This window comes from Ictalurus furcatus, chromosome 13 (genome assembly GCF_023375685.1).
Source record: "Ictalurus furcatus strain D&B chromosome 13, Billie_1.0, whole genome shotgun sequence".
Classification (NCBI taxonomy): Eukaryota; Metazoa; Chordata; class Actinopteri; order Siluriformes; family Ictaluridae; genus Ictalurus; species Ictalurus furcatus.
Window position 1 is genome coordinate 5,444,810 of NC_071267.1, and position 27,011 is coordinate 5,471,820.

A 27,011-nucleotide genomic window follows, 5' to 3' on the forward strand; every position below is an offset into this window, starting at 1 on the left:
CGCAGCGGGCTCCAGGGTTTGCGGCTCAAAGCGGAAAATAACTGGAATACTAAAATATTCCCTTGTGTCTGCCCAGAGAAGGAATAAAGCATATTTCTATTGACGCGGACCTTATTGAATATCTTTAAGAGAGTAAGTAGGCATGATCTGTTTCTCAGGACTTTGTTTTGGGGAAGGGTATTAGGCTCCTGATTACTGCTCGTTGTTGTAGTAGTAGACACAGGCTGAATCCCAAATGGCTCCTCATTTCCTATACAAGTGCACTATAACCGGTTTCTAATAATGGCTTCTCCTATCATAGTGCACTAGCTGTAAGTCCAATAGGAAGCCATTTGGAATCCAGCCACAGTAAATGTTGTGACCTAGCGGTTTAGCTAAACAGGCTCGACAGTGTCAAAATGTGTTTACAGCTGCTGTCTGTCTGAACGGTTTGCAGCTCCATTCAAGTAAAGTAGCACAAAATGACGAGCATTACAAGCTCATAGACACTGTTTCGGTTCATTATTGTGTTCTTTTGTTCAGGCGTTGCGTGGCATAACCCCAACATTGATCAGTTTATCCCCAACATGGCTACTCATGTGTTAAATGTTGAGTTATTTAGTAACTGAATGTCATGTGTTTTTGTAATATTTGTTAGTGTTGTTTGTCACTGTGAGCATTGTGTTACTCTGGGCACTGTCCAGATGCTAAAGTGGACAGAACACAAGAAAACAAGAGCAGAACAGGTCACCTGAGATGAGATCTGCCAGCTATGGATGTCAAATGCTTGGCAGTAACACACACACACACACACACACACACACACACACACAGAGTGTAAGCAACACAACCTGAAACACTGAGGTTTTTCTTACTTGTGATTCTTCAGAACGCATCCAGATGTGAACTGATTTTTTTATTTTTTTTTTAAATCGGAGGAACTCAGTATCTGAATAAACGTCCACTTATGTTAGGGGAAATGGCATTGAAAAAGCACAATATTATGACGACAGTTTGATTTGGTATATTATTCGTGAGTATCTGCTTGAATTTCACCTTTTCAGTGACACAAGACAGCACGAATCCATCCATCTTCTATACCGCTGATCCTTTTCAGGGTCACGGGGAACCTGGAGCCTGTCCCAGGGAGCATCGGGCACAAGGCAGGGTACACCCTGGACAGGGTGCCAATGCATCGCAGGGCACACTCACATACACATTCGTACACTTTAGACACACCAATCAGCCTACCATGCATGTCTTTGGACTGGGGGAGGAAACCGGAGTACCCGGAGGAAACCCCCGCAGCACGGGGAGAACATGCAAACTCCGCACACACAGGGCCACAGTGGGAATCGAACCCCCGACCCTGGAGGTGTGCGGCGAACGTGCTAACCACTAAGCCGCCGACATCACGAGTCATCCAGTTTTATTTACCTTTATAGACCGGCAGAATATCTTCATTCATCCAGTAAGCCTGTTATCATGGTCAGGCCTGGAGCTGAGCCTGTCCTGGGAACACTGGAATACATCCCCTACTGGACGCCACGTTGAACTATCACACGGAACCGTGCACACACTTGGGGTGTTTTCAGACCGAAATCGTTAGTGTTGTATTTTCTCCTTGGCTCGGTTCGCTTTCACAAGGCAACGTTTCGAAGCGTACCAAAATGTGTTTCTGCAAGTCAGATGTGAGTAAACTGTCCTCTCATTGGTCAGAGTGCGCCTGTTTATGTTCCGGGGTTCGGTTCATAGCGGTCAACCATCAAGATGGATAGACAGCAGCTCCGCACACTTAGTGTGGGTTTCTTTTTAGCTGTTATTATAATTTATGTAATTTATATTTGTTCCTCAGAGCAATTAAAGCCCATCTCATTGGGACGCTCGCTAAACACCTTGTAAACATCCATGTTTTTATGTGGTTTTGAAAGTTGTTCAGAAATACAGTGCTGTGAAAAAGGATTTCTTCTGTTCTCTAGTATGAGATGTTTTAGATATTGAAAGGAAAAACAACATGAAACAAAGGCAACCTGAGTAAACACACAATACAGTTGCTTTTTTTTTTTTTTTTTCTTTTAAACTGATGCAAAAAAAAAAAAGTTATCCAACACCTATCTCCAATGTGAAAAACTAATTGCCACATTAAACTTAAAATCAGGTTGTGCCAGCTTTAGCAGCAATAACGTCAACCAAACGCTTCCGATAACTGGAGATCAGACTTTCACTCCTAGGACTAGGATTTACTCCTACGCTTTGGATCATTGTCTTGCTACATAACCCAGTTGCGCTTGAGTTTCAACTTACAGACGGAAGGCCAGATATTCTCCTTTAGGATTTTCTGGTAGAGAGCAGAATTCATGTTTCCCTCAATTATTGCAAGTTGCCCAGGCCCTGAAGCAGCAAAGCATCCCCACACCATCACACTACCACCACCATGCTTGACCGTAGGTATGATGATCTTTTTGTGGAATTAGTTGGTCGGTTTATGCCAGATGTAACGGGACTCCTGTCTTCCAAACAGTTCCACTTTCGACTCATCAGTCCACAGAACATTCTCCCAAAAGGTTTGAGGATCATCAAGGTGTGTTTTGGCAAAATTCAGACGAGCCTTAATGTTCTTCTGGGTTAGCAGTGGTTTTCACCTCCCCACTCTTCCATGGATGCCATTTTTGCCCAGTGTCTTTCTGATAGTGGAGTCATAAACAGTGACCTTTATTGATCCATGAGAGGACTGTACGTCCTTTGATCAGAATCAGAATCACCTTTATTGCCAAGTACTGTGGGTTTACATGTACAAGGAACTTGTCTTGGTGTACTGGTGCTTAACAATAACAGTAATATATTAATACAATAAACAAGAGAGAACGTTATGAAAATGAGAAGCATAACTTTTTTTAATCAATTCATAAATAAATATAAAAATTTAGGAAAATAAAGCCATTAACTGTACATTAGTGCAGGATGTGCGAAAGTGGGCCAGTGCAAATGCTCCGTGTCGAACTAAAAAGGTGCAGTATAGCAGTCTGAGTTGTGTGCGTTAATGTAACGCTTATGAAACAATAATGTGGGGTTTTCGTTAACGTAATTTGTAATGCCCATGGAGGCGGATAAAAGACCATGGTGGGTCCTGAGTATTGTTAATGAGGCCAGTTGCGGATGGAAAGAAAGACTGTATGTTCGTCAGGACAAATTTCAATGCGGCATTTTACCTTGTCTTTGATCCAAGTTAAACCATGATTCATTAGCAAAACAAACCCTTTTTATCTGACGCAGTTACGGACATACTTCTCCTTTGGCATACTGCTTTAAACCTACTGTGTAGTAGGGATGTTCGGACGTAGCCGCGGTATGACTCTAATGCAGGGATAACACCGTTCGTTCCTTTCCATTTGCAAATGCAGTTATCTCCTCCATGGTTATGTGATCTCTAGCTTATCCTTTGGCCTAGCAAAGCGTTGTGTCAAGAAGACTGGAGCCTATCGAGTCACATCAGTGTTAAAGTTGGCCTACTGTGAGTGGAGTATACTGCCAGTACTTAACACTTGTTATCTTATTATTATATTTGTAATAAGGTGCTTTGATTAATGAAGCACTGGAAGACATTTTTAAACAAGCAGCCCAGAATATTTCAGACTAAATGATTATGGAATACTGGAAATGAACTTTGGGTCATATTTGACCTTAATTTTCACACACGCCACAGTGTACTACAGTCATGCGTCTGATTATGTAGCGTTTTTAACAGAGTTATTTACTATTTAATTATCCGATTGGATTTTTTTTTTTTTTTAATTCCGAAGTGATTTAAAGGTGATGTAGAATGGAATCTGAGCTGTTCGAGGAGTTACGTTTGTACACAATGACCAAGTAGGAAGGAGAGAGCGCACCACTACTAAACACAATCAAGACAACAATAGACAACTGTAAGGAACACTGATTTACCTTAAAAGGTAACAAGAGAGCAAGTGCATTTGGTCACACACACACCACACACACAACGCTTGCATTCAGAGGAAGAGAGCTAAGGGTGTGTCTTCATTGATGTTCTAGTGCTGTTCGCAAAACGACGTGTTCTTGCTTTACTTGTGGGTTTATATGGGCGAAATAGGAAAGCATGGTGTGTTTGTGTGTATGCAGTGACAAATTATGAAACTCACGTCTTAGTGCCAGGCGCACACACTTAGCTGTACCATTACTGACGTCCCTCGACTGGATGAAACATTCAGTTAATGGCACCTCGAGAAACCTTTTCTGGCAAGAGCGCAATGCTTTTGATTACACATAGTAAGAGGGAAGGCAGAAGGAAAGTGTGTGTGTGTGTGTGTGTAGGAAATGAATACAATACTCTTAAACGTGAGTAATGAACTGTGAAGAAACGGGTTATTCGCTTGCCTTTTCCCTGCTTTTTATTATTATTATTATTATTATTATTATTATTATTATTATTATTATGACCCCATTTCTGCAGGGAGCTTGTGATGTGCACCGTACAGAACTTGTGCAGAAAAGTCAGACTTTAGGGATTGGAAGAGAATAGAGACGTGTGCAGGCAGGTTTGAAGAAGTGATAAATACCTGTACTGCTGTTACTGTTATTGCACTGCTAATGCTCGGAACTACACCTTAATTATACTGTTAAACTGCTTGTAGGTTTTAAACTGGAGGTGGACTGATCACTAGGTTGGGCAGTCATGTGGGTATGTGGATAACACTTCCATCAACCGATCGTTTTTAAAACTGATCCTGAATGAAAACATAACACTCAAAGTAAAATACTGCTGAACTTGATTACGAAAATAAACAAGCACTGAATTTACCGTGAAAATGTCCTGTTCTTATTTAAATGAAATAAATATATAAGTAGGCCTGTCACGAGGATAAATTTTTGTCGAGCGATTATATATCGTCCCAGAAATGATGATATTGTCATTTTACGCCACTGATTATATAATGATAAGATCGAGGAACAAAGAACTCTTAATTCTTAAGAATATTTAGACATCAGACTTGGAATGTCAAGAAAATGTAATCTCGTGAATAAATATATCCGGGTATAGACATAGATTTAAATTTATCCCTACTTAGCAAGCCAGAGGCGACAGTGGTGAGGGACAAACTCCCTGAGGAGACATGTGGAAGAAATCTCGAGAGGAACCAGACTCAAAAGGGACCCCATCCTCTCCGAGAAGACACCATATAGTGTGATTTATAAACCTTTTCTTATAACTGTATACTCTCGAGTCAAGCAGGGCTACATGTGTTGGAAAAATCTTCAGTATAAGCATCAGGGTAATTTTTTTGATTTCAGTAGAGTTTTTAGCTTCAAGTCTATAAAATCCCGGTGAAGTTATCCACTGTGTAATGACTGAAACTTGAGTATAATCTTAGCGAGTGCAGTCATTAGGCGAGAACATCCACAATCATCATCAGGGTATGTGTGTGGCAGCATCCACAGCAACCTCACGTCAAACTTGTCAAATCAAATTAATAATGAAGGCTTCAGGATGAAGATGGAACTTTTGATGTTGAATCAGAGTCAGGTTCACTAATGGCCTATACCATTGTTTCTAGGTTAATATTAAATTAAATATTGTTACTGCCTTATAGGTGACTTGTATTAAGCTGTGCTCAATATGAAAGGACAGTTCTTGCTTGTTTAGCTAGATGTAGCATATCAAGTGTGAAATAGCAATTCCAACTCACTAACTACTTTTCCATATACATACCTTTACATGTTTTGCCAAAACATTTATTTTTTTGGTTGTTGTTGTTATTTCTTTGTAGTGGAGTACAACACACACCCAATTTTCACATATTTGCAAGCTGAAGTGAAGCTAACTGTCTCATAAAATTTGTAGCTTGACCCACCTTGACAGAAGGAAGGTTCTGGGAGGTAAAGCTGCCATTTTTTCAAAATTTAAATCATTATAAGATCTGGCAGTTTTTGATTGATTCTGACTCGACATATACGAATACATAATTAAACTTCATGAAGTTGGAACTTTATCGCATGTATACTTTGCGAGTTAATAAGGAAGTGTTTAAAAAAAAACAAACCAAAAAAAAAACAGGTCGTGGCATACTGCGAAGTGAGTCTGGGCCGGATTTTGAAATGGTCACCATTTCATAATGAGTAAGAGTTGACTCAAAAGATTCATTTGAACCTTTTTTTCATGCATGTACAAACAAATGGTGTAAAAAAAAATAATAAAAAAAATCTCCACTGGTTGACTTGACATGGATATGTCACCAATATCACGATTATATTCCATGTTGGTTCTTAGGACTATTTTGTAAGTTTCTGAATAGTTGTTTTGATGAGCATTATATCCTTGACCAGGTACGTTTTCACACCTTCAGTGATGTCTTACTCGTTCTCTCAAAGCACGCAAGCAAGCAAGGATGTTTTCAAATACAGTTGTTATTGCTGGTTACTTCTGCCATGTTTCTGGTTGCGGTGCTGGAACACTCACATGCACTGTGTCTTTGGGGTGCTTTTTTGTCGGGTAAATACGTTTATAGTGTTTTCTTGACATGCCAATATTGGCTTTGGTGTCTGTCCAATCAAACAAAGAGGAACCATTAGCTGAGGAACCACTTACTCTTGACTATTGGTTTGTTTGTGTGATTGTCAAGAAGAATGCAGGCTGGACCAGCAAATAGATCTTTATCAACATCTGGTTGAGAAAACAGTTTAGGATGCCATGTGTTTTGCTTTCGAACATTTTTAAAAAGAGTTTCCATTCTTTTTTTTTGCGCTATAACTCCAGTTCTCTGCAGAACAGAAACTTCACTAGTCTCATTTTCTGAATAAAAGCGCACATGAAAGACAGCTGTCGGATTTATTTAGCGAGGATGCTTTGCAGATCAGGCACACTTCAGCAGGTGATTCAAGTCACCTTGTGTAAAAGGGTCCGCGAGTACAGGATTCTAGCACCTTAGAGGGTTCATCTGTCTGTGGGGAATTCTTAAAGGTTTAATGTAGAACCCTACAACAGAGTGGTCATTCATAAAAAGTCCATAACAGAAAAATCCACAGATGGAAAACTACGAATGTAAAACCATTCAAAGAACCCGTGTGAGTGAGTATTATTTCATTTTCGAGTATTCCGTTGACTACAACATTCAGTAAACTTAAGCTCAGGAGACATGTTTTACTTTTAATCATTTAACACAAGAATATTAGCCGTGGCATACAACTAAAATGTGGGATGTAAGCTTGTTAAATCTAAATAAAGATTTGAAACATTAGCGCTTTTATGAATAACGCGACAAAATCAAGCCCTTTCCAAAATCATGAACAAACATGCCTGTTTACATTAACTTGTAGAGGTCGACCGATCCAACTGATTGCTGGTTATCGGCAAAAGTTTTCCCCGGTTATGACTGCTGCAGGAGCGTCATTATACAGTACGAGAGAGGCCTCTCAGGGCTCTACAGTGCGATCATTTCACTCGCATTTGTGACTGAAAAGTATTTTGTGCGACTGTGAATAAATATTTATTCGCACCGGTGCGAGTGACCTGTTCGGAGTTGTATAATACAATCGGAAGAAAAACTACAGGAAGTCCAAAATGCGCAACAGTTACTTTCGCACTGCTTTTCATCACTTCAGTCAACCGAACAAGTGTGTAAATACTGCAGAGAAGCCATTATGATGACAAGTAACTCTGTACATCATCCGCTTCAACTTCCCGATCTCACAACCGCCATCTTTTATCGATCCCGCAAAATGACCTGAACCCGCTACTGTGAGCTGCTCGTGTGGAAACAGCGGCTTCGCTCGGAGTAAATTAATAATAATGCTAATGCTACAAGGTGGGTTTAATTCAAACTTCTTTATTAAAAAAATTCCTCACCAATCATAATCAAGAGTAGCAACTGTTCAGTCTGTAAACATACAGTACACTGCCGCTCTCCTTCACTCTCTTCACCAACTCTGCGCTGTCTATTATTCACTTCATTTAAGCTCACGGCTGCCAGATATCACTAGAAAAGTCAGCTCCAGTTTTCGTGTCTTGATTTAAACCCCCCACCCAAAAGCAATATTATCAGCAGACATGGCAACACTGTACTGGGGGAACCCATCTAAAAGGAACAACAAAAAATCGAATAAAATGTAAAGACAGAAAATGTGCTTAGTTCTAAATGAATCATTTAATATGAAAAATAGATATTATAATGAATTAATAAAATATGAATAAAATGAGAAATGAAATAATGTTTAATTACTACGGGTTACATTTAATTCTTTAGAAGGCTATTCGCCTTCTTTTTCCTAATGTGGATCATTTTAGTGTTTAGTCTACTTTTAATTAGGACTTTATTGTTTAAGATATTTAAAAAGAAATAGTTTATGCTTGTTTATTTATCAATTAACCAACAGTGTGCGTCATTGCTATTATTTTAATTCAGTTAACAGTGACCATGAGCAGAGAGATTACATTTAACTGTTTATGACAGACCTCCTGATTAAAGCTTAAACAAAAAAAGATTGGTATCTGGATCGGTTTCGGTCGATCAAGATGATAAGAAATTTGTATCGGCTGTAAAAATCCTGATCGGAACATCGGTAATTCCCTCAACCCTAACTCACCCAATCACATCCTATATGAGATTATTCAGATATATACACAATATACACAGAGCGGTTCGAGAACTGACTCCAGCCCAGAACCATGACAGTGGAAAATGTCTAATAGTGTAGCTTTAAATATATTTAAGAGGAGCCGACTTCAAACACTGAACATTGGAGTTTTTTTCTGTTTGGTGGAACAGGTTAACAGTTGTTGTTGTGTGTTATTATTAATTTTTTTTTTTTTGTAAAATTAACTGAAAATGTTCAATTTAGTTTATCAGAAGGTAAAACAATTTGTCATGGCTCACGCTATGTTCCTAAATTCTGTCATAATTGTCAAGCTCAAGTTTTCTCATGCCTACTTGTGCATTATATTGTGACACATTTTTGACTGTGCTCCTAAACAAATTGTTACCATAGAGCCCTGCCTCTAGATGAGAGAGAAAAACGATCACTGACTAATTTTGTTGTGTTTTTTTTTTTTTGATGAATTTTGGATGTCTGTATTTTTACTTTGTTATTTGGAGTGTTACTTTTTGGTTCAGTTTGGATCTTTTATTTACTTTAATAGTTAATATATATTCACGTTTATGTATTTTTCATTTAAAAAAAAGAAAAGTACATTTTCATGGTACAGTCAGTACTGTTTATTTCTGTAATAAAGTTCAGCAGTATTTTACTTTGAGTGTTATGTTTTCATTCGGTATCAGTTTTAAAAGCTATCGGTTGATGAATCGTTTGCCGGCAGGTGGGTGAAATCCACAATCGGTCGACCTGTGTTAACTTCAATTAAATATATATCTTTGCTAGTGTTAAGACTGTTATGGTCGCCTCTGAAACCTACAGCTAGAACTTAACATCACCGTCTGCAGTAATGTTCGGATATGGTTTTTTTTTTTTTTTTTTTTTTTTTTTTTTTTTTTTTTTTTTTTTTTTTTTTTTACCCTTTCCATCACTGAGCTTTTTCACTGTACTTTGGTCTTTTCTTGCTAGACAGTGTGCCTTTTCCTCTTTCAGATCTGGTGTCGTGGGAACCATTTGAATGCCCAGCACACAATTAACACGCATATCATCATGAACAGGAATAAGCGTGAGAAAGAGTATTACAGTATAGATGTCGGAGATTCCACATTCACCGTTCTGAAGCGCTACCAGAATTTAAGACCTATCGGCTCTGGAGCACAAGGCATCGTCTGGTAAGTGATTCTTCAGTCTTGTAGCCAATTCAGTGCACAGAAACTATGCTAAGAACACCATGGAAAAAAAAAATATTTCAAGTCAAACACATGGTGAGAGCGGAAGCCACAGTCTGTTCCTTTTTTTTTTTTTTTTTTTTTTTTTTTTTTTTTAAATTGTTCTTTTTATTTATTTTTTTTTTTTATAGCTCGGCATATGACCACATCTTGGAGAGAAATGTCGCTATTAAGAAACTCAGTCGACCCTTTCAGAACCAGACCCATGCCAAACGGGCGTACAGAGAGCTGGTGCTCATGAAGTGCGTCAACCACAAGAACGTAAGCACCGATTTGTATTTGTCTGCGACTGTACATGCATGCATGCATCTGAATTATTAATTCGGGTCTTAGAAGATCTAAAAGCGTCTTATTAAAGCTCTTTGCTTAAGACATCAATGTTATATAAAGTAACATCATCAAATAAACATTATATATACGTTTGTTTTTTCTTTTTTACTAGCATTATTGATCCATTCTCCAGATGTGAAAGTGCACTTCATTGATTGATTTGTAATTGCTGCTCTGGATTTCAGCCTAGAATTATTGATTAATCGGACAATTATCCATTAGGCTTAAAAAGGCATACAATTCAGCATGCTTGACAGTGTCGCACTTTCTTTCTTTCCTCTGTTTCTTTGTGTTTCGCAGATCATTGGACTCCTAAATGTATTCACACCTCAGAAAACACTTGAAGAGTTTCAAGACGTGTGAGTTTTGTGTTATTTTTGACTCCCTAACATTGAGAAGCTTGTTCAGAAAGCGAGCCAGTTTGTTCCTGTCTTCACACATGAATACGGCTAGGTATAGATTTTTGCCTCCAGGTGCTTGTCTTTGGAGGAATGGAAGTGAACAAGATAATTGATGCATTCCTACATTTGTTGCTGCCGTGGGGGGTGGGGGGAATCCCGTTCACTCTGTTTAGTATTAATGTGCAGTCTGTTCTTGAACTTGCCGCCTGATTGTCTTTCTGAATAGGATGAGTAGGCACGAAGAGCTTTTAATATGGAAAAAAAAGGATTATTTGTGCACAACTCTGCTTGCCACAGCTGACGTTTTACGAGGCACTTGAATTTCAGAAGTAGGGCATTTTGTACAAACCCATAGAAATTCACCTCTTGTGTTTTCAATATGTTTTCAGTAATACTGTCAGGGACATGGCAAGAGTTGGTGTGCTCTGGTGCTCTACCTACATTTTAGCTCCAAAATTACTGCCAACGTTAATGAAAATGTGCAAAAATGCAATGTGATATTTCCATCTTCAACATATGGGGTTGATGTTTAGTGCTTCTTAGAACTCCTGGGGTGTCCGACAAGGTTGGAGACACTGGTTCAGAATCCTGGACTACTTCTCCATGCACAACATGTCAAGCGCTCCTTAGATTTGCACAGTTGGGTGCGTTCTGTATTTTTTCAGTAGGTTAGACTTAGATTCTCATTAGAGGACATTGATTATGTGTTCCCTCAACCGTTTCTCTGCTGACTCGCTTATAGGTTTGGGGCCATTATCTTGATGAAAAGATCAAATCCACTGCCAGCCTCTTACTAGTCACAAAACAATACACTTTTCTATTTTACAGCCCCCTATTTTATTACCAAACATGATAATGGCCAAAAAGTATTTGGTTTGGATATGGTCTTTTCTGACCACGATTTCAGTCGCTGCAATTTGTGGGTTTCTCTCAGCACTGTTTTCCCTCCACTACCAGACAGGCTGTTTTTAGAGTAATGTTGTCTACTTGTTTATAGTGTTTTTTTGTGCGTCATTTTTACCCATTGTCTTGAAGGGTGCCAATAATTCTGGAGCTAACAGTATGCTAGTAATAGTCCCCCTTTTGTGTCTATGTAATGAATTAAGATTGCAATATTGCTATGTGCTTGTAAGGCACACATTTGTGTAAGCAACAGTATGTAAAGAATGTGTGTGTGTGTGTGTGTCATTTGCAGTTACCTGGTCATGGAGCTAATGGATGCTAACCTGTGCCAGGTGATTCAGATGGAGCTGGACCACGAGCGACTCTCCTATCTGCTTTACCAGATGCTCTGTGGCATCAAACATCTACATGCAGCTGGCATTATACACAGGGTGAGCCCATTTAACGCTGAGTGTTTGTCTCCTTAGTAGTTCATGCAGATACAGTGGCGCGTGAGAGTTTGTGAACCTTTTAGAATGTTCTATATTTCTGCATATATACGACCTAAAACGTCATCAGATTTTCACACAAGTCCTAAAAGTAGTTAAAGAGAACCTAATCAAACAAATGAGACATAAATATTATACTTGGACAGAACAACTTCAACTCTGGGATGTTGGTGGGGTTCCTCATATGAACTGCATTCCAGCATAAGAGTCTTATCTCCTCTGTGAAACATGGTGGTGGTAGTGTCATGGTTTGGGCCTGTTCTGCTGCATCTGGTCCAAGACGACTTGCCATCATTGATGGATCAATGAGTTCTGTATTATATCAGTGAATTCTAAAGGAAAATTTCAGGACATCTGTCCATGAACTGAATCTCAAGTAAAAGTGGGTCATGCAGCAAGACAATGACCCTAAACACACAAGTCATTCTGTGAAAGAACGGTTAAAGAAGAGTAAAGTTAATGATTTGGAATGGCCAAGTCAAAGTCCTGACCTTAATCCAATAGAAATGTTGTGGAAGAACCTGAAGCAAGCAGTTCATGTGAGGAAACCCACCAACATCTCAGAGTTGAAGCCGTTCTGTACTGAGGAACGTCTAAAACTCCTCCAAGCCGATGTGCAGGACCGGTCAACAGTTACCCCAAACGTTTAGTTGCAGTTACTGCTGCACAACGGGGTCACACAAAGGTTCACATACTTTGCCACTCACAGATGTGTAATATTGGATCATTTTCCTCAGTAAATAAATGACCAAGTATGATATTTTTGTCTCATTTGTTTAATTAGGTTCTCGTTATCTACTTTTAGGACTTTTGGAAAATCTGATTATGTCTTAAGTCATATTGCAGAAATCTAGAAAATTCTAAAGGGTTCACAAACTTTCAAGCACCGCTGTACCTCCAGTACGAATTCAAAAGTTTGGGTCAACTACTAAGAACTGTTTACAGGTTTAAAAAAAATTCTGTACATATTTTTATAAAGATGATAACGAGTAGATCATTTTAAAATTAATCATTTTAAAATTAATAATTTTTTTTCAACTGTTTGACGATCTAGTTAAACTATTTCAACTATTTGTAATTTTTCCGGGTGATGGTAATGTCTTGTTCACACACCGTTTGTTTTCTATTTATAGACATGATATTTCCTTCATATGCTAACACCCACACGTCTGACACACAGTGATTACTGTGGGTTCTTTGCTAAAGGGGCATTTACACTCGCTAGAAATGACCAGTGTTAATATTAACAGCTTATTTGCATGTATTCTTTAGTCTTTTGGTGAAAAAACACAATTAAAACTGAGTGTTTCATTTTAGTCAGTGAAAAAAGTTTTAGTCTTATTTCCCCTCAGAATTTCACAAAAAGCAAATCATTGTGTATTACAGGCTTACTAAAGCTTGTCTCCTTCTCCTAATTTGATGTATGTTGGTTAATTGAAGGTATCACGTGTTTGTGGTGAATACTAATGTGAATGCGCAGTGATGCCTGATGTAAACACCACGCTCCTCTGTTAATTTTAGATTTTTTTTCTAAACAAGAATGAATATTTTTCTGCTTACATTAGTGGAAATATTGTTAAGTTAACTTGACATATTTGTCTTAGATACTCTATAAACGCACTCACCCTACTGTATGGAAGCATGGTCATGTCTGTCAGATGGATGACAGACACAGGAAGTGTCGAATCGCTGGCTAAAAGAATCGATATTCGATCGTATCGTCGTGAAACTTGCGATTTACACCCCTTATGACAATGAGGCTTGTGTTTAAATATTAGGTGTAGTGACAGAGACCGTTTTTTTTTTTTTCCATTACCTATTGTAAACTTGCAGTAATTCTTTAAAAGGTTCTATAAGAGTAGATTTGGTTATACATGTAGAGGTAGGCATTGTGTCTTTCAGTGAAAGTGGAATAAAAGTTACATCAGTTTTCTTCATTTTCACTTTTGGGGTTAACCAGACTTTAAATGCTAGAACTTTACTTGTGTAAAAGAGAAACATATTGGAGGTCTCTATTTAAAATGAATATATATATATATATATATATATATATATATATATATATATATATATATATATATATTATAAAGTAGAAAATGTCAAAATTTCAGCATCAGTAGTAAGTCTAAGTGACCGGACACGGGCCAAGTCGAGTCCTCTTTAGGCAGTTGAAAATGTCCTGTTTGACTGTTCCTGACCTTTGTATACAGAAGAGTGCATGATATCCTAAAGCCTCCGCTCTCCCTGCAGGACCTGAAGCCAAGCAACATTGTGGTGAAGTCAGACTGCACGTTGAAAATCCTGGATTTTGGCTTGGCTCGCACAGCTGCCACTGGGCTCCTCATGACCCCCTACGTGGTGACCCGTTACTACCGTGCACCAGAGGTCATACTAGGCATGGGCTACCAGGCCAATGGTGAGTGTCAACCTCAGTGGCTCAGTCTAGCCTTGCATCATGTCCAGTAAATTCCTCTCTACATCCACAAACACTTTGTGCATTAACGTAACAGAGTACTGAACATCATGAAAGGGTGGATAATGCATTATGGGAAAGTGGCACTTTAAGTTGCTCCCCTGGTGTGTGTGGCAGAGTCACATCATTTGTGCATGCCCTCTGCTGATGGATTCGCCTGTCTCTAACACTTTAAACATTTTAAATCTGTGTAAAAGCGAGGCTTTTGCTAATACAGAATGATCAGGCTCTACATTTGTACAAGACTATGATCATCACAAACATCTTCATAATTTGTCCTGACAGCCTGCAGCATTCGAGCATAAGCTGCTGATGCATTATGAAATTGAGACAACAGTTTCCATGGTTTAAGCCGAGCTTGTTTCAGTGTTTCAGACTCAGTCGAATCATCTTTGCATGATCTGCCTGCCTCAAGAACGTAACATTTTCCATCTATAAATAGCTTTTAAGTGGGGGATGTAATAACGCAGTGGGATGTGATACTTATGGTCTGTCTTTCTAAAGGTCCAACCCCCATCACCCCACCCAAAAAATGTACGACATTGGACAGAGAGTCTGATTTGGCACAACATTTGGACAAAAGATGCCTTACATTGTGAAATGATCAAATACTCAGTATACTTATAGAACATGGATACTTTTGCTTATACACTATGTTCTGTTCTTCCTCCTATGCTACATATGTTTAAGTGGATATATGGGCTGTGGGCTGCATAATGGCAGAAATGGTTCGCCACAAAATCCTTTTCCCAGGAAGGGATTGTATCCTTGTGATGGCTCTAGCATTGGGTTTTGTTTTGGTTGCCATCCAGTGCAGTTCTTCTGTACTTGATGATTGTGGGCAGCTTACAGTCAGCATTCAATTAAAGAAAAGATAATGCGTGGAGATGGTAGATATTACACCACAAGGCTATTGAGGACGGAGCTGTTTATAGCGGTTATAACATAAGTAATAACAGGAACTAACTTTGTTTCATGGACATTCCACAACATTGAATGTTAGAAACGTATAAAAAGTACAATGTTATTCTTTAATACATTAAAAAAAAGAAATGAAATAAATGTTAGCAAATTGCTGTGGTATAAGAGGAATAAAACGCCATTGGGATGTGCTGTTAGTGGAAAATAATCACCTTCAGGGTGGTAATAGTAGCTCTGCTTGGTGTCTGGCCACATCACAGCACCCCATAACAAAACGTTAACAAGTATGATCTTCCCTGTGCTATTGAACACGTTAGCGCCTACCCTGTGGTAGCTCATTGGTTAAGATGGTGGACTACTGATCAGAAGGTCATGAGTTCAAGCCTGGATGAGCAAATCTGCCAAATGCTGTAAGTGTAAACTAACCAAAATATTATACAGATTATTATTCGGATATTACGGATTATGAAAGCCCAATAATTTCGTCCTCAAAATTCCCCGAAATTGAGTGTGTTCATGGATTATCCGCACGTTCGTATTCATGTGCAGGAGAATGCAACACATTATCTGCCATCATACTCCAGTCTCGGCGGGCTTTAGTGCATTTTCAAGCTCTCACTTGGATGTTTAATTTCTTTGAGGGTGATTGACAAATTTGCATGTTGTCTTGTCTTTTTTTTTTTTTTCTTTCTTCCACCAATCCACATCACTGTGTCTGCACCCTGTTTATTTGTCTGCATTTTGTGTGTTCTTAATTTGGTTGTCATTTCATTTTTTCAGTTGATGTCTGGTCTGTTGGCTGCATCATGGCCGAAATGGTCAGAGGCAGTGTGCTGTTTCCAGGCACTGATCGTATCCTTACCTGAACTTCATTGTTGTGCCATTTGTGTGTGTTTTTTGGTTCAATCCCAGTCTATGTTCTTCTGTTACTAGTAAGTGGATGCTACAGATGGAAATGAATGATGAACATTTTTTTTTCAGTGTATAATCACTAAATGCTGGTGCAGAAGGAGGAGTTTAAAGCTTAGTCCTGGACTACAGAGGATCTTTATCTGCAGAACAGATGTGTGTGTGTAATATATATATATATATACACACACACACACATTTACAATTTAGTCTGGTAATGTGCAGTTTTGGATGTAGCCCTAGCCATCTAGCCATTAATTTAGTCAAATAGGTTTAAATTTTATTTAATAATGGGCATTGTCACAAAGGAGCTTTACAGAAATCCTGATGTGGATTTAGATCTCTAAGAGATCTCCAGAGGTGACAGTGGCAAGGAAAAACTCCCTGAGATGACATGAGGAAGAAATGTTCAGAGGAATATCTACTTCTGGGTGAGGATATTTAGATCTTGTGCCACTCTTTCCACCTCGCCTCTGTAAAAATATTATATCAATGATTGATATATATATATAAAAAGATGTATGGGTGTGTGTGTATATGTAATATGTATGTGTATATAATAGTATTTAAAGTGAATATAAAATACAGTACCCTCCACTAATATTGGCACCCTTGGTAAATATGAGCAAAGAAGGCTGTGAAAAATTGTCTTTATTGTTTAACCTTCTGATATTTTGTTCAAAAATTCACAAAAATACTCTGCTCTAATGGATATCAAACAATTGCAAACACAACACAGGTTTATAAAAATATCTTTGTTAAATATAGGTGTGCAGCAATTATAGGCATCCCTCTGAATTCATGAGAGAAAAATGTATTTCAAATATATTCCTATTGATATTTAAACAATTTTTTTTAGTACACCTGGGTGAGTAAGAACAGGAAATTGTTCAACCATGACTTCCTATTTCAGAGGGGAATAAATATGACATGTATACACATGGGTGAAATTCCCTTAGTCATTCATAATAATGGGTAAGACCAAGGAATGTAGCTGTGATGTGCAGCAAAAGATTGTTATAAGAAAATAGCACAAGCATTGAAAATGCCCATTTGCACCATCAGGGCAATAATGAAGACGTTCCAGTCAACTGGAAATGTTATGAATCGACCTGGAATTGGACGTGTGTCTATATCGTCTCAACATTACTGTGAAGAGGATGGTTCAAGTAGCCAAAAAATCTCCAAGGATCACCGCTGCAGAAGCTGATTGCAGAAGTTGAATCTTGGGGTCAGAAAGTCTCCAAAACTACAATCCGAAGTCACCTCCATCACCACAAGTTCTTTGGAAGGGTTTCAAGAAAAAAGCCTCTACTCTCATCCAAAAACAAACTCGAGCGTCTTCAGTTTGCAGACGCTACTGGAACTTCAAATGGGATCACGTTCTATGGTCAGATGAAACCAAAATAGAGCTTTCTGGTAATAAACACCAGAGGTGGTTTTGGAGCACACAGAGAGGTAGCCATATGGAAAAGTACCTCATGCTCACGGTTAAATATGGTGGTGGATCTTTAATATTTTGGGTTATTTTTCTGCCAGATGACCTGGACATTTTGTTAGGATACATGGCATCATGGACTCTATCAAATATCAACAAATATTTAATGAATTTGTTTAAATGTATGAATTTTAGGGACAAATTCATATATTTAAAATCTATATTCTGAATTAATATATTTCTGTAAAGCTGCTTTGAGACAATGTCCACTGTTAAAAGTGTTATACAAATAAAACTGAATTAAATTGAATTAAATGAAAACCCGACTGCCTCTGCCAGAAAGCTTAAAATGGGCCGTGGTTGGATCCTGCAGCAGGACAATGATCCAAAACATACATCAAAATCAACACAAATTGGTTTACTGACCACAAAATCAAGGTCCTGCCATGACCATCCCAGTCCCCTGACTTGAAACCAATAGAAAACCTGTGGGGTGAACTGAAGAGGAGAGTCCACCAGCATGAACCTCGAAATGTGAAGGATCTGGAGAGATTCTGTATGGAGGAACGCTCTCAGATCCCTCGCCATGTATTCTCCAACCTCATCGGGTATTATAGGAGAAGACTCAGAGCTGTTATCTTGGCAAAGGGAGGTAGCACAATGTATTGACTAGAAGGGTGCCAATAATTGTTGTGTGCGCACACACACATATATCACACACACACACACACACACACATATATATATATATATATATATATATATATATATATATATATATATATATATATATATATATATATATATATATAAGAAGATATTCTTTTGGATAAACCTGTTATCTGCAATAGTTTGATATCCATGAGAGCAGAGTATTTTTGCGAATTTTTTTGAAAAAAAAGATCAAACGGTTAAACAAAGTCTATAATTTTTCACAGCCTTCTTTGCTCATATTTACCGAGGGTGCCAATATTAGTGGAGGGCACTGTATATCAATGTATATAAAGTGAATATAAAGAAAGTGAACCTGCAGGATTGTATTCTTCTGTTTTTCTTTTTCCTTCTAACAGGCTGTTTAGAGCTGAAAACACTTGATCCACAGCAGCTAACTTTTCGAATGGTTCTTTCCATCCATCGTTTTGTGCTTGTCAGAGATTAAAAGGAAAAGATTTTTGAAAAGATTCTCTAGAGAGGCACACAAAGACAGCTATATTCTATTTGTAGCAGTGGTCCAAATGGTTTTCCAATGCTTTTACAATCAGAAAGATGACTACATGACCCGGACTAAAAAGATCAGCCACCTTGAGTTAGTTAAAAACACAGCAGATAGTTTGAGCTAGAAGCTTCTCAAGGATGTGTTAGCAGCCATAAAGCATGGCATTACCCGTTCCTGGACTAATCCCACCCAAACAGTGCTTTTGTCCACGTTTTCTCCTTAAGCAAGCGAACTCTAGATATTGACCAGTGGAATAAGGTGATCGAGCAGCTGGGCACGCCGTCTCAGGAGTTCATGATGAAGCTGAACCAGTCTGTAAGGACCTACGTGGAGAACAGACCCCGATACGCAGGGTACAGTTTTGAGAAGCTTTTCCCAGATGTTCTCTTCCCTGCCGACTCTGACCACAACAAGCTCAAAGGTGAGGGTTTATAACTGTCCCCGGCATGCATCTGTTAGAATCCTCTGGATTAAGAACTACCTTATTCCAGGTCAGTGGTCTAACTCGGTGGCATGTTATTTTCTAAATGCTTACTGGCCATTTATTAGTTTCTTTTGTTTATAGTAATGATGCATCTGAGCGATGTATTGATGTGTTGTATGACCAACCTCAGTTTATGCACTTTAGTGAATTACAACATGGTTGGCTTTATACTGATTTTTGGTTTAGATTGATTGGTTTTTGTAGATCACATCAAGCAGCTAATTTGCACACAGACTGTCCAAGGAACATACAAAAAAAAAAAACTTATTTTCTTTTCTACCTGTAGCGAGTCAGGCTCGAGACCTTCTGTCCAAAATGCTGGTTATAGATGCATCTAAGCGGATCTCTGTGGACGAGGCCCTGCAGCATCCCTACATCAACGTGTGGTATGATCCGAGTGAAGTTGAGGCGGTAGGCATTTATTTTTTTATTCTGTTGTTGACTGTTTTTTGCCGGACAGCCTAGTGGGCTGGCCTAGAAGAGGCATTTTCGCTTATTGATAGACTGACTGAGTCAGTCCCATTGTTTTGCTTGTATTTCCTCATTTGTAAGTCGTTTTGGATAAAAGTGTCTGCCAAATGAATAAATGTAAGAGAAACACGCATGCTTGCGGGGTCTAGCTACACTAGACAGGCGGCTGTGGTTCAGGTGGTAGAGCGGGTTGTCCACTAATCGTAGGGTTGGCGGTTCGATTCCTGGCCCACGTGACTCCACATACCGAAGTGTCCTTGGGCAAGACACTGAACCCCAAGTTGCTCCTGATGGCAAGTTAGTGCCTTGCATGGCAGCTCTGCTACCATTGGTGTGTGTGTGTGTGTGTGTGTGTGAATGGGTGAATGAGACACAGTGTAAAGCGCTTTGGATAAAAGCGCTATACAAGTGCAGACCATTTAAAAGAAGGAATATGTGGTTGGTGAGATTTAAGAGAACATTGCATATAGTTTACATAAACATATTACCTTTCTCATCAAAACCAGATTTTCATTGCTTATACAAAATTTCATTTAAGCAAGTTTTTAATTACTTGGTTGTATTATGTAGAGCGAGTCTGAGCAATTCACATTGTGTTAATGAGATTCAGTTACGTTATAAAATCTCATAAGTATGTTAGAGCTGATTGGAAGATAGTAGTAGAATAGTGCAGCGGTAAACATCACTGCCTCTCTAAAGAACATTTGGATGCCCATAGATGCCCTTACCCAGAGTGACTTACAGTTATCTCATTTTATACAATTGAGCAGTTGAGGATTTTCAATTATACAATTGAGCAGTTGAGGCCTTATTCAAGGGCCCAATAATGGCAGGTTGGCAGTGCTAGGATTTGAACTCATGACCTTCTCATCGGTAGTCCAACATTTTAACCACTGAGCTAACCACCTCCCACATGAAGTCCGACCTATCAGGGTCTGGACACGAAATCAGGTCAGCGGCGTGAGAGTCACATGCTCTATCAGTGAACTAATGCTCTGTAACCCAGTTGCCGGGGTTCAGTCCTGCACTGGGTTGAGTGATTTCATTCATGGCTTTGAAAATACAGAGTGAAATCATGTTGAGTGTACGAAAACAAATTGTGTTAATATAGTGAAATTCATTCACGTGGAACCGATGTACACAATTGAATTAAATAAATCCAATGAGACTGTATGCACACACACACACACAAGCTTTTAATTAACAGGAAAGTCATAGCAAAGTGTGAAGAGAGTGTGGCTTTATGTGGAGTGGGTCTGACCGTGTAGCTGGCTGTTCTGTAACTAGGGATGTCACCATACCAAAAATCTAGTAGTCGGTACCGATACCAAAGTCGATACCACAGTGTGGTATAAAAGAAAAAGGAAAAAACTAATTTTAAATAAAATTAAAAACTCCTGGAGGACATCCTCCTCTGGCTGATACTGTCAAAAAGAGAGAGAGAGAGAGAGAGAGAGAGAGATTTTAGTTATCAAACACTGTCTGACAATGACTAATAACAAGTGCTAAGGTGCACTCCTAAATGTGCGCGCACACACACCCCTTATACTCTGAATGCAAGCCATTAGTTTAAATTCACTGATATGGTGGCAGGCCGAAAAGATTTATTAAAAGCATGACCATTTGAATAATTATGAGTGACATTAGGCTACATTTAGCTGACAGGACACAGGCTGAATGGCGATGCATGCTGGCCTATTCGGAGGTAGTTTATAACACTGCAATGCGTTAACGTCGTTAACAAATAACTGGCTATCGCTAACATTACATGGAGCATAACGTTAGCTGGTTTCATGGCCACAATGCCAGCTGCCTCAAACAAACATAATATAGGACCGTCTTTCAGGTGCCTCGCCAAATTCCAGGTGTCTCCTCGCTTTGTTTGAAATAAACGATAGCATCGGTTGCACACCGGAAACCGATACTAGCTTTCCGCTCTTTTCCTCTCAATGAGTCGGGGCGGAGCTAAACTTGTTCAGCTAAGCTAATCTTCTGTAGTGTTTCCCATGTGCTTGTAGTTCTTCTTCTTCAACACTTGCGCATCTTCAGTTCCGGAAGAATTGCAACCGTGGTACGTACGCTACTGCAGAAAAACAAGTACCGTCACGTTTTAAGAATGTTGGTACCGAAGTATCGGTTCTCGTGACATCCCTATCTGTAGCACAGTCTGCCTCAAACTGGAAGTACCATGCAATGACAGGGTTGAATAGAAATCATATTTTTGTATGTTACCGTAATAGGATTTGTGATGTAATATGTATGCATGTACATTGTTGTTGCTATTATTACTTTTCAGAGAAGCTTATTCACACCTTGGGGCAATTTAGAGGAGTCAGTCCAGAATGTTTTTGGGAGGTGGGAGGAAACCAAGAGAACCCAAATACAGGGAGAACATGCAATACTCCACACATATAGTAACTCTAGTAACCTAAGGATCGAACCACTGAGCAGCGACAATGTGCCACCCATGATTACATTAATTACTGGTTTTAGACAAACTTTCTGATAAACATCACATGCACTGGGATCTCTAAAATACGATAAATATAATCATTTTTTTTTTGAGATATTAAATTGCTGTTCTTTGTTCCAGCCTCCACCGTTGATCACAGACAAGCAGCTGGATGAGAGGGAACACACTGTGGAGGAGTGGAAAGGTGTTGACTCTTATTGCCAACTTTAATGTTGACGAGTAATATTCACTGAAAAGAAACGGAACTCTTGCTTTCTTGTCAACATTGCATGATTTGTCTACAAACTGACGGCACATAATAATAATTAATTAATTATTTATTTTTAAAATAATCTAAGTATTAGATTTGTCATCAGCTCTGTAATAATCCAGTGAGTATTTTTTTGTCCGAACTCAATCTCCTCTGAAACCTTCTGCTCCCTCATCAGAGCTAATATATAAAGAGGTGCTGGACTGGGAGGAACGCTCGAAAAATGGCGTAATCCGCGGACAGCCTGCTTCAGTAGGTTAGTTCAACCCCTTATGTTCCGTTTCTGTCAAGATGACTCCTTCATATAAAAAATTTAACGATGTGCTTTTCTTGACTCTGTTGCTTATTAATAATAGATTATATCTTAGAGAGTGTGTTTTAGATCAGGGGCGTCCAATCTTATCCGCAAAGAGCCGGTGTGAGTGCAGGTTTTCATTCCAATCAAGCAGAAGCCAGACCTGATTAATTAGTTGAGCTAATGTGTGGCTTCTGCTTGGTTGCTGTGAAAACCTGCACAAACATTGGCCCTTTGCAGATAAGTTTGGACACCCCTGGGTTAGATTTTTAACTGACTAGTTCCTCTATCTTCTATGTACTCTCTTTTTTTCCCCTTTACCTTTGGATGACTACAGCGTCAACCTGATGTGGTGTAATCTGAGTACTTCATGTTAGTTGAAAGAAGCTAATTTCATGTCTTTTTGTATGTACTGTACTATACTGTGTTTGGTGACTTCATAGAACGTTGCAGTCTGGTTGATTAGGCATTAAAGTTAAAGACGTTGAGCTTCTGATTGCGAAGGTCGTAAGTTTAATCCCCATCACAGCCAATCTGTTACTGCCGCGCCCTTGATCAAGGCCCTTAACCCTTAACTGCTCAGTTGTATAAATAAGATGAATGTAAGTCGCCCTGGATTATGGCATCTACCAAATGCAAATGTAAACGGTATAGCTAACACCACAACACACTACTGGTTTTCGATAAAGTTTCCAGTCTGACAGTTTGATTTTTCTTTGTTATTCATAGCACAGGTGCAGCAGTGACCAGCGGCTCCCAGCAGAACTCCACATCCTCCTCGTCCTCCATGTCCTCTGTCCTCGCACTGTCCTCAGAGACAGAAAGCAGCTCGGAGACTTTGTTCTCCTCCTCCTCCACCGGGCCAGTGGGCTGCTGCAGTTGACCATCACTCCATCCTTCTCGCCTGTGTGACGTTCCTCCATTCGTTTTCAGACTGACGCGTTTCTTTTCGGTCAGGGGAAAAAGTCAGAGTAAGGTGGGAGTTTTTAAAAGGCACCTTAAGAAGCTTTTACACCAAACCAGCGTTACTTTGGTCGCTTTTCTTTTTTTGGGGATGGGGGGTGGGGGGACTCAATTTAGTGTCAGACTGAAACTACCGCTGCATCTCCTCAATGCCATTTTGATCATTTGTAACGGTTGTATGATAAATTTATATTTGGAGAGGCTTTGAATTTCAAGATTGCTGTGAGCCAAGTCGATCGCAGTTTAGCAGAATGGCACATTGTGTTAAAGACTCAGCTCTTCAGTTCTGTTACTGTTTTAGAGTTAAATACAATGCATCTTGAATGAATTTCCACGATATTTGTTTAATAAGCAAATATTACTTTAGAGTCTTTCTCGCATGACTTAATGCTGAGATCAGGTCACAACACATTTATTCAGTTCTTTCACTATTTTACAAAAAAATATTTATAATAGGCATTTTAACACTTATTGTCTACTCATTTTTTTTTTATTTTTTTTTTTTTGGTTGATTTTGCTACAGTACTTTATAGACTCAGTACACCATTTTGTTTCACATATGTTTCTGTATGTGATCCATACTGTACAGGTATTGATGTTAAAATCTAAAAGAAAGTAAAGGGTAAATTTAAAAGTTATATTATTATTATTATTATTATTATTATTATTATTATTATTTTGGTCTTTAGTGCTTTGTACAGCTTGGCCCTGGAATGTTGCAAGGCCCTTTTAAGGTGAACAGTTGTTGTGGACATGGAACATTTGTAAACCCCTATTTACAATATAGGTCATGTCTCTAAATGGCACAGTGCATTCTGGGTATTCTGGGTAATGTGTCACCTGGACACTATCTATTGCAGTGCATTATAGGACTTTGTGAGTGTGCTGGTTATTTTCCAGTAAGCATTTGATTATGACTCGAAATACAGGAAATACATTGGCGTGATTGCAGTGGAATGTATGAATAGCAGTATAGATAAAGTAAGTTATGATTTAAAATTATTTAAGAATATAGTGATGTTAGATTGTACTAAAAAGCTGTCTCAGTCAGATATTCTGTTGGTAACGCTTTACATTAAGCATCCATTATGTGATGTTATTCAATACACATTACTATGTACAAACCGTAAACTTCAGCATTAATAATCCATGAGTAACATTAAAAAAACAAAAAGTATTAACACTTGTATTGATCGATGCTATTTAAAAATAATAATAATAAACCCGATATTCAGCACCTCCATTAACCAATGTTCATACTGGTAAGATAAAGCCTACAGTGATGTGAGCAACATGAACATCATCTTAAAGAACATGTGGTTGTTAACTGGGAAATTCAGGAAAGAAAGTTGTAATGTTTACACCCAAACACCAGAATTCAGTAAGTTATAAACATGTAATAACCTGCTGTAATTGCTAACATTATGCTGAAGTTTATGGTTTGTTAATGTTGAATAAAGCTGTAAATAATGTTCGTTAAGGGAACCTTAATGAAAAGTGTTACCTTACTATTATTATATAATTTTTGTAAAGGTGAAATGGTTTTTATGTTTTTATAGAATTCAGCACAACTCGCTAACCTTGAATAACCAGCTTTTATTGCTCTTTCAGTAACTACATCCCAGATTAATGTAATCGGTAGATCTGTGACTAGACTTGTATGCCTGCCTGTTGATGCAATGCAAACAAAACAAGTCAGTGCTAAATCCTAAACCTGTATGCAATAGCCGTTTCCTTTTGGAGTCATTTTCATGTTCCGTATGAAAGTGCCTGTGTCAATTGTTTGCATATAACTCCTAAAAAGTCATATTTCTTGGAAATTCCAGAGCAGATCACAGTGCGTATGATGTATGGAGTGTCTACTTTTTTTTTTTTAATTGGTCTGATCGATTCAAAGACTGTTGGAGTGATGGCGTGTCATGCGTACCATGATTAACGTGACAGCCTTTGATTTTGGTAGAATAGATTTTAGCAGGATGTAGAAAAGTAGTTGAATTGTAAATGTTCGTGAATGACAGTTATACATTCTTTGGAGCTGAAAGTTTGAAGAAAAGCTGATGTTCATGTGGTGGTGATGGTCTTTGACATGGTGTTCTAGCATGTAAAACGTCACGTTATTGAGGGTTTATGTACGTATGTAAGCAGATAATACAGAATGGCCCGGCCAACAAATTTTTATGACTCTTGAATCTTCGTACGTCACAGGGTTCTACACATTTGCAGATAGCTTTTCGTTCGTCGTTGTGTTTTTTGTTCTAAGTGCTCTTATATTTCTTTGGCCTTCTTTCTGAAGGCAGCATTTGATGAATTTTTTTGATGGGATTTCATCTTTTTATGAATTTGCTTTTCTTTTACTTCTTCGAATGTGATGGCGCAATTACAATACTATCACATTACAATGACATTATAATTCTAATTAAAGTACACATTGATCAACTACCTCACTCCAAATTTCTACAACGTCTTGGATATTTAGCTGCCCATTAGGTGTCCAGGATGTGTTAATACAAATTCCATTATTTATTTATTTGAAAGTTTGTCAATAGTAGAAAACGTCTAGTTTTGTACAGTATGTATATTTCACGTAGAAGTAAAAGGACTGTAATGTAAATTTTTGTTGTTCTTTTTTTTTCTTTTTTTTTCCTTTTTTTTTTCTTTTTTTTAAAAAAAAAAAAACAGTTCATGTGCAATACCCTCTGCTCTGTTTGCGTAGTGTAAGTGTATCTAGCTACAGTATGTTAGCTGTATGTTCCCAAAGGTAGAGAAATGTTAGGTACTGTCAATTCAGTTCAGTTTAATTCAGCTAAAATAAAATGCTAAATTCATGAATTTAGATCTTTATTTTTTAATTTAGTTATCTGTGACTCAGAGTTAATTTGTGTCACAACAAAAAGATGATGATCTGGAACTAGACAGAGGTGTATGATTTACATGGCCAATGGATCATTCTAGTAAGGCTGAAAGAAAAAAGAAAAAAAAAAAATCCCTAAAAGCCTACTTGCGTAAGCTGGTCTATAATATTTGCTAGCAATACTGGCAATGCAAAATCCTTACCCTGTGTGCTCCTTCCTGCATACAGACTATCAGAAGTGCACTACTAGAATAAATGCACTGGGATCTCACCAAGCCAATGTTTAAACATTACTGCAAATAAATACTTCTGTTGGAATTATGCTTCATTTTGTCT

General features: G+C 38.4%; 1 protein-coding gene across 2 annotated transcripts; it reads left to right on the plus strand.

Moving 5' to 3' along the window:
• On the plus strand, positions 1-26,993 carry mapk8b (mitogen-activated protein kinase 8b). 2 transcript variants are annotated; one of them, XM_053639254.1, is made up of 12 exons: positions 1-132; positions 9,574-9,752; positions 9,941-10,070; positions 10,440-10,498; positions 11,736-11,874; positions 14,182-14,347; positions 16,106-16,177; positions 19,127-19,309; positions 19,659-19,783; positions 22,437-22,500; positions 22,745-22,822; positions 23,596-26,993. In XM_053639254.1, exons 2-12 carry the CDS (start codon positions 9,631-9,633, stop codon positions 23,742-23,744), a joined length of 1,287 nt encoding a protein of 428 aa, XP_053495229.1. In that variant the 5' UTR covers positions 1-132; positions 9,574-9,630; the 3' UTR covers positions 23,745-26,993. The 2 variants fall into 2 exon arrangements, with proteins under 2 accessions (XP_053495229.1, XP_053495230.1); XM_053639255.1 differs by having other exon boundaries at positions 23,591-23,721.
• The last annotated feature ends 18 nt before the right edge of the window (positions 26,994-27,011 follow it).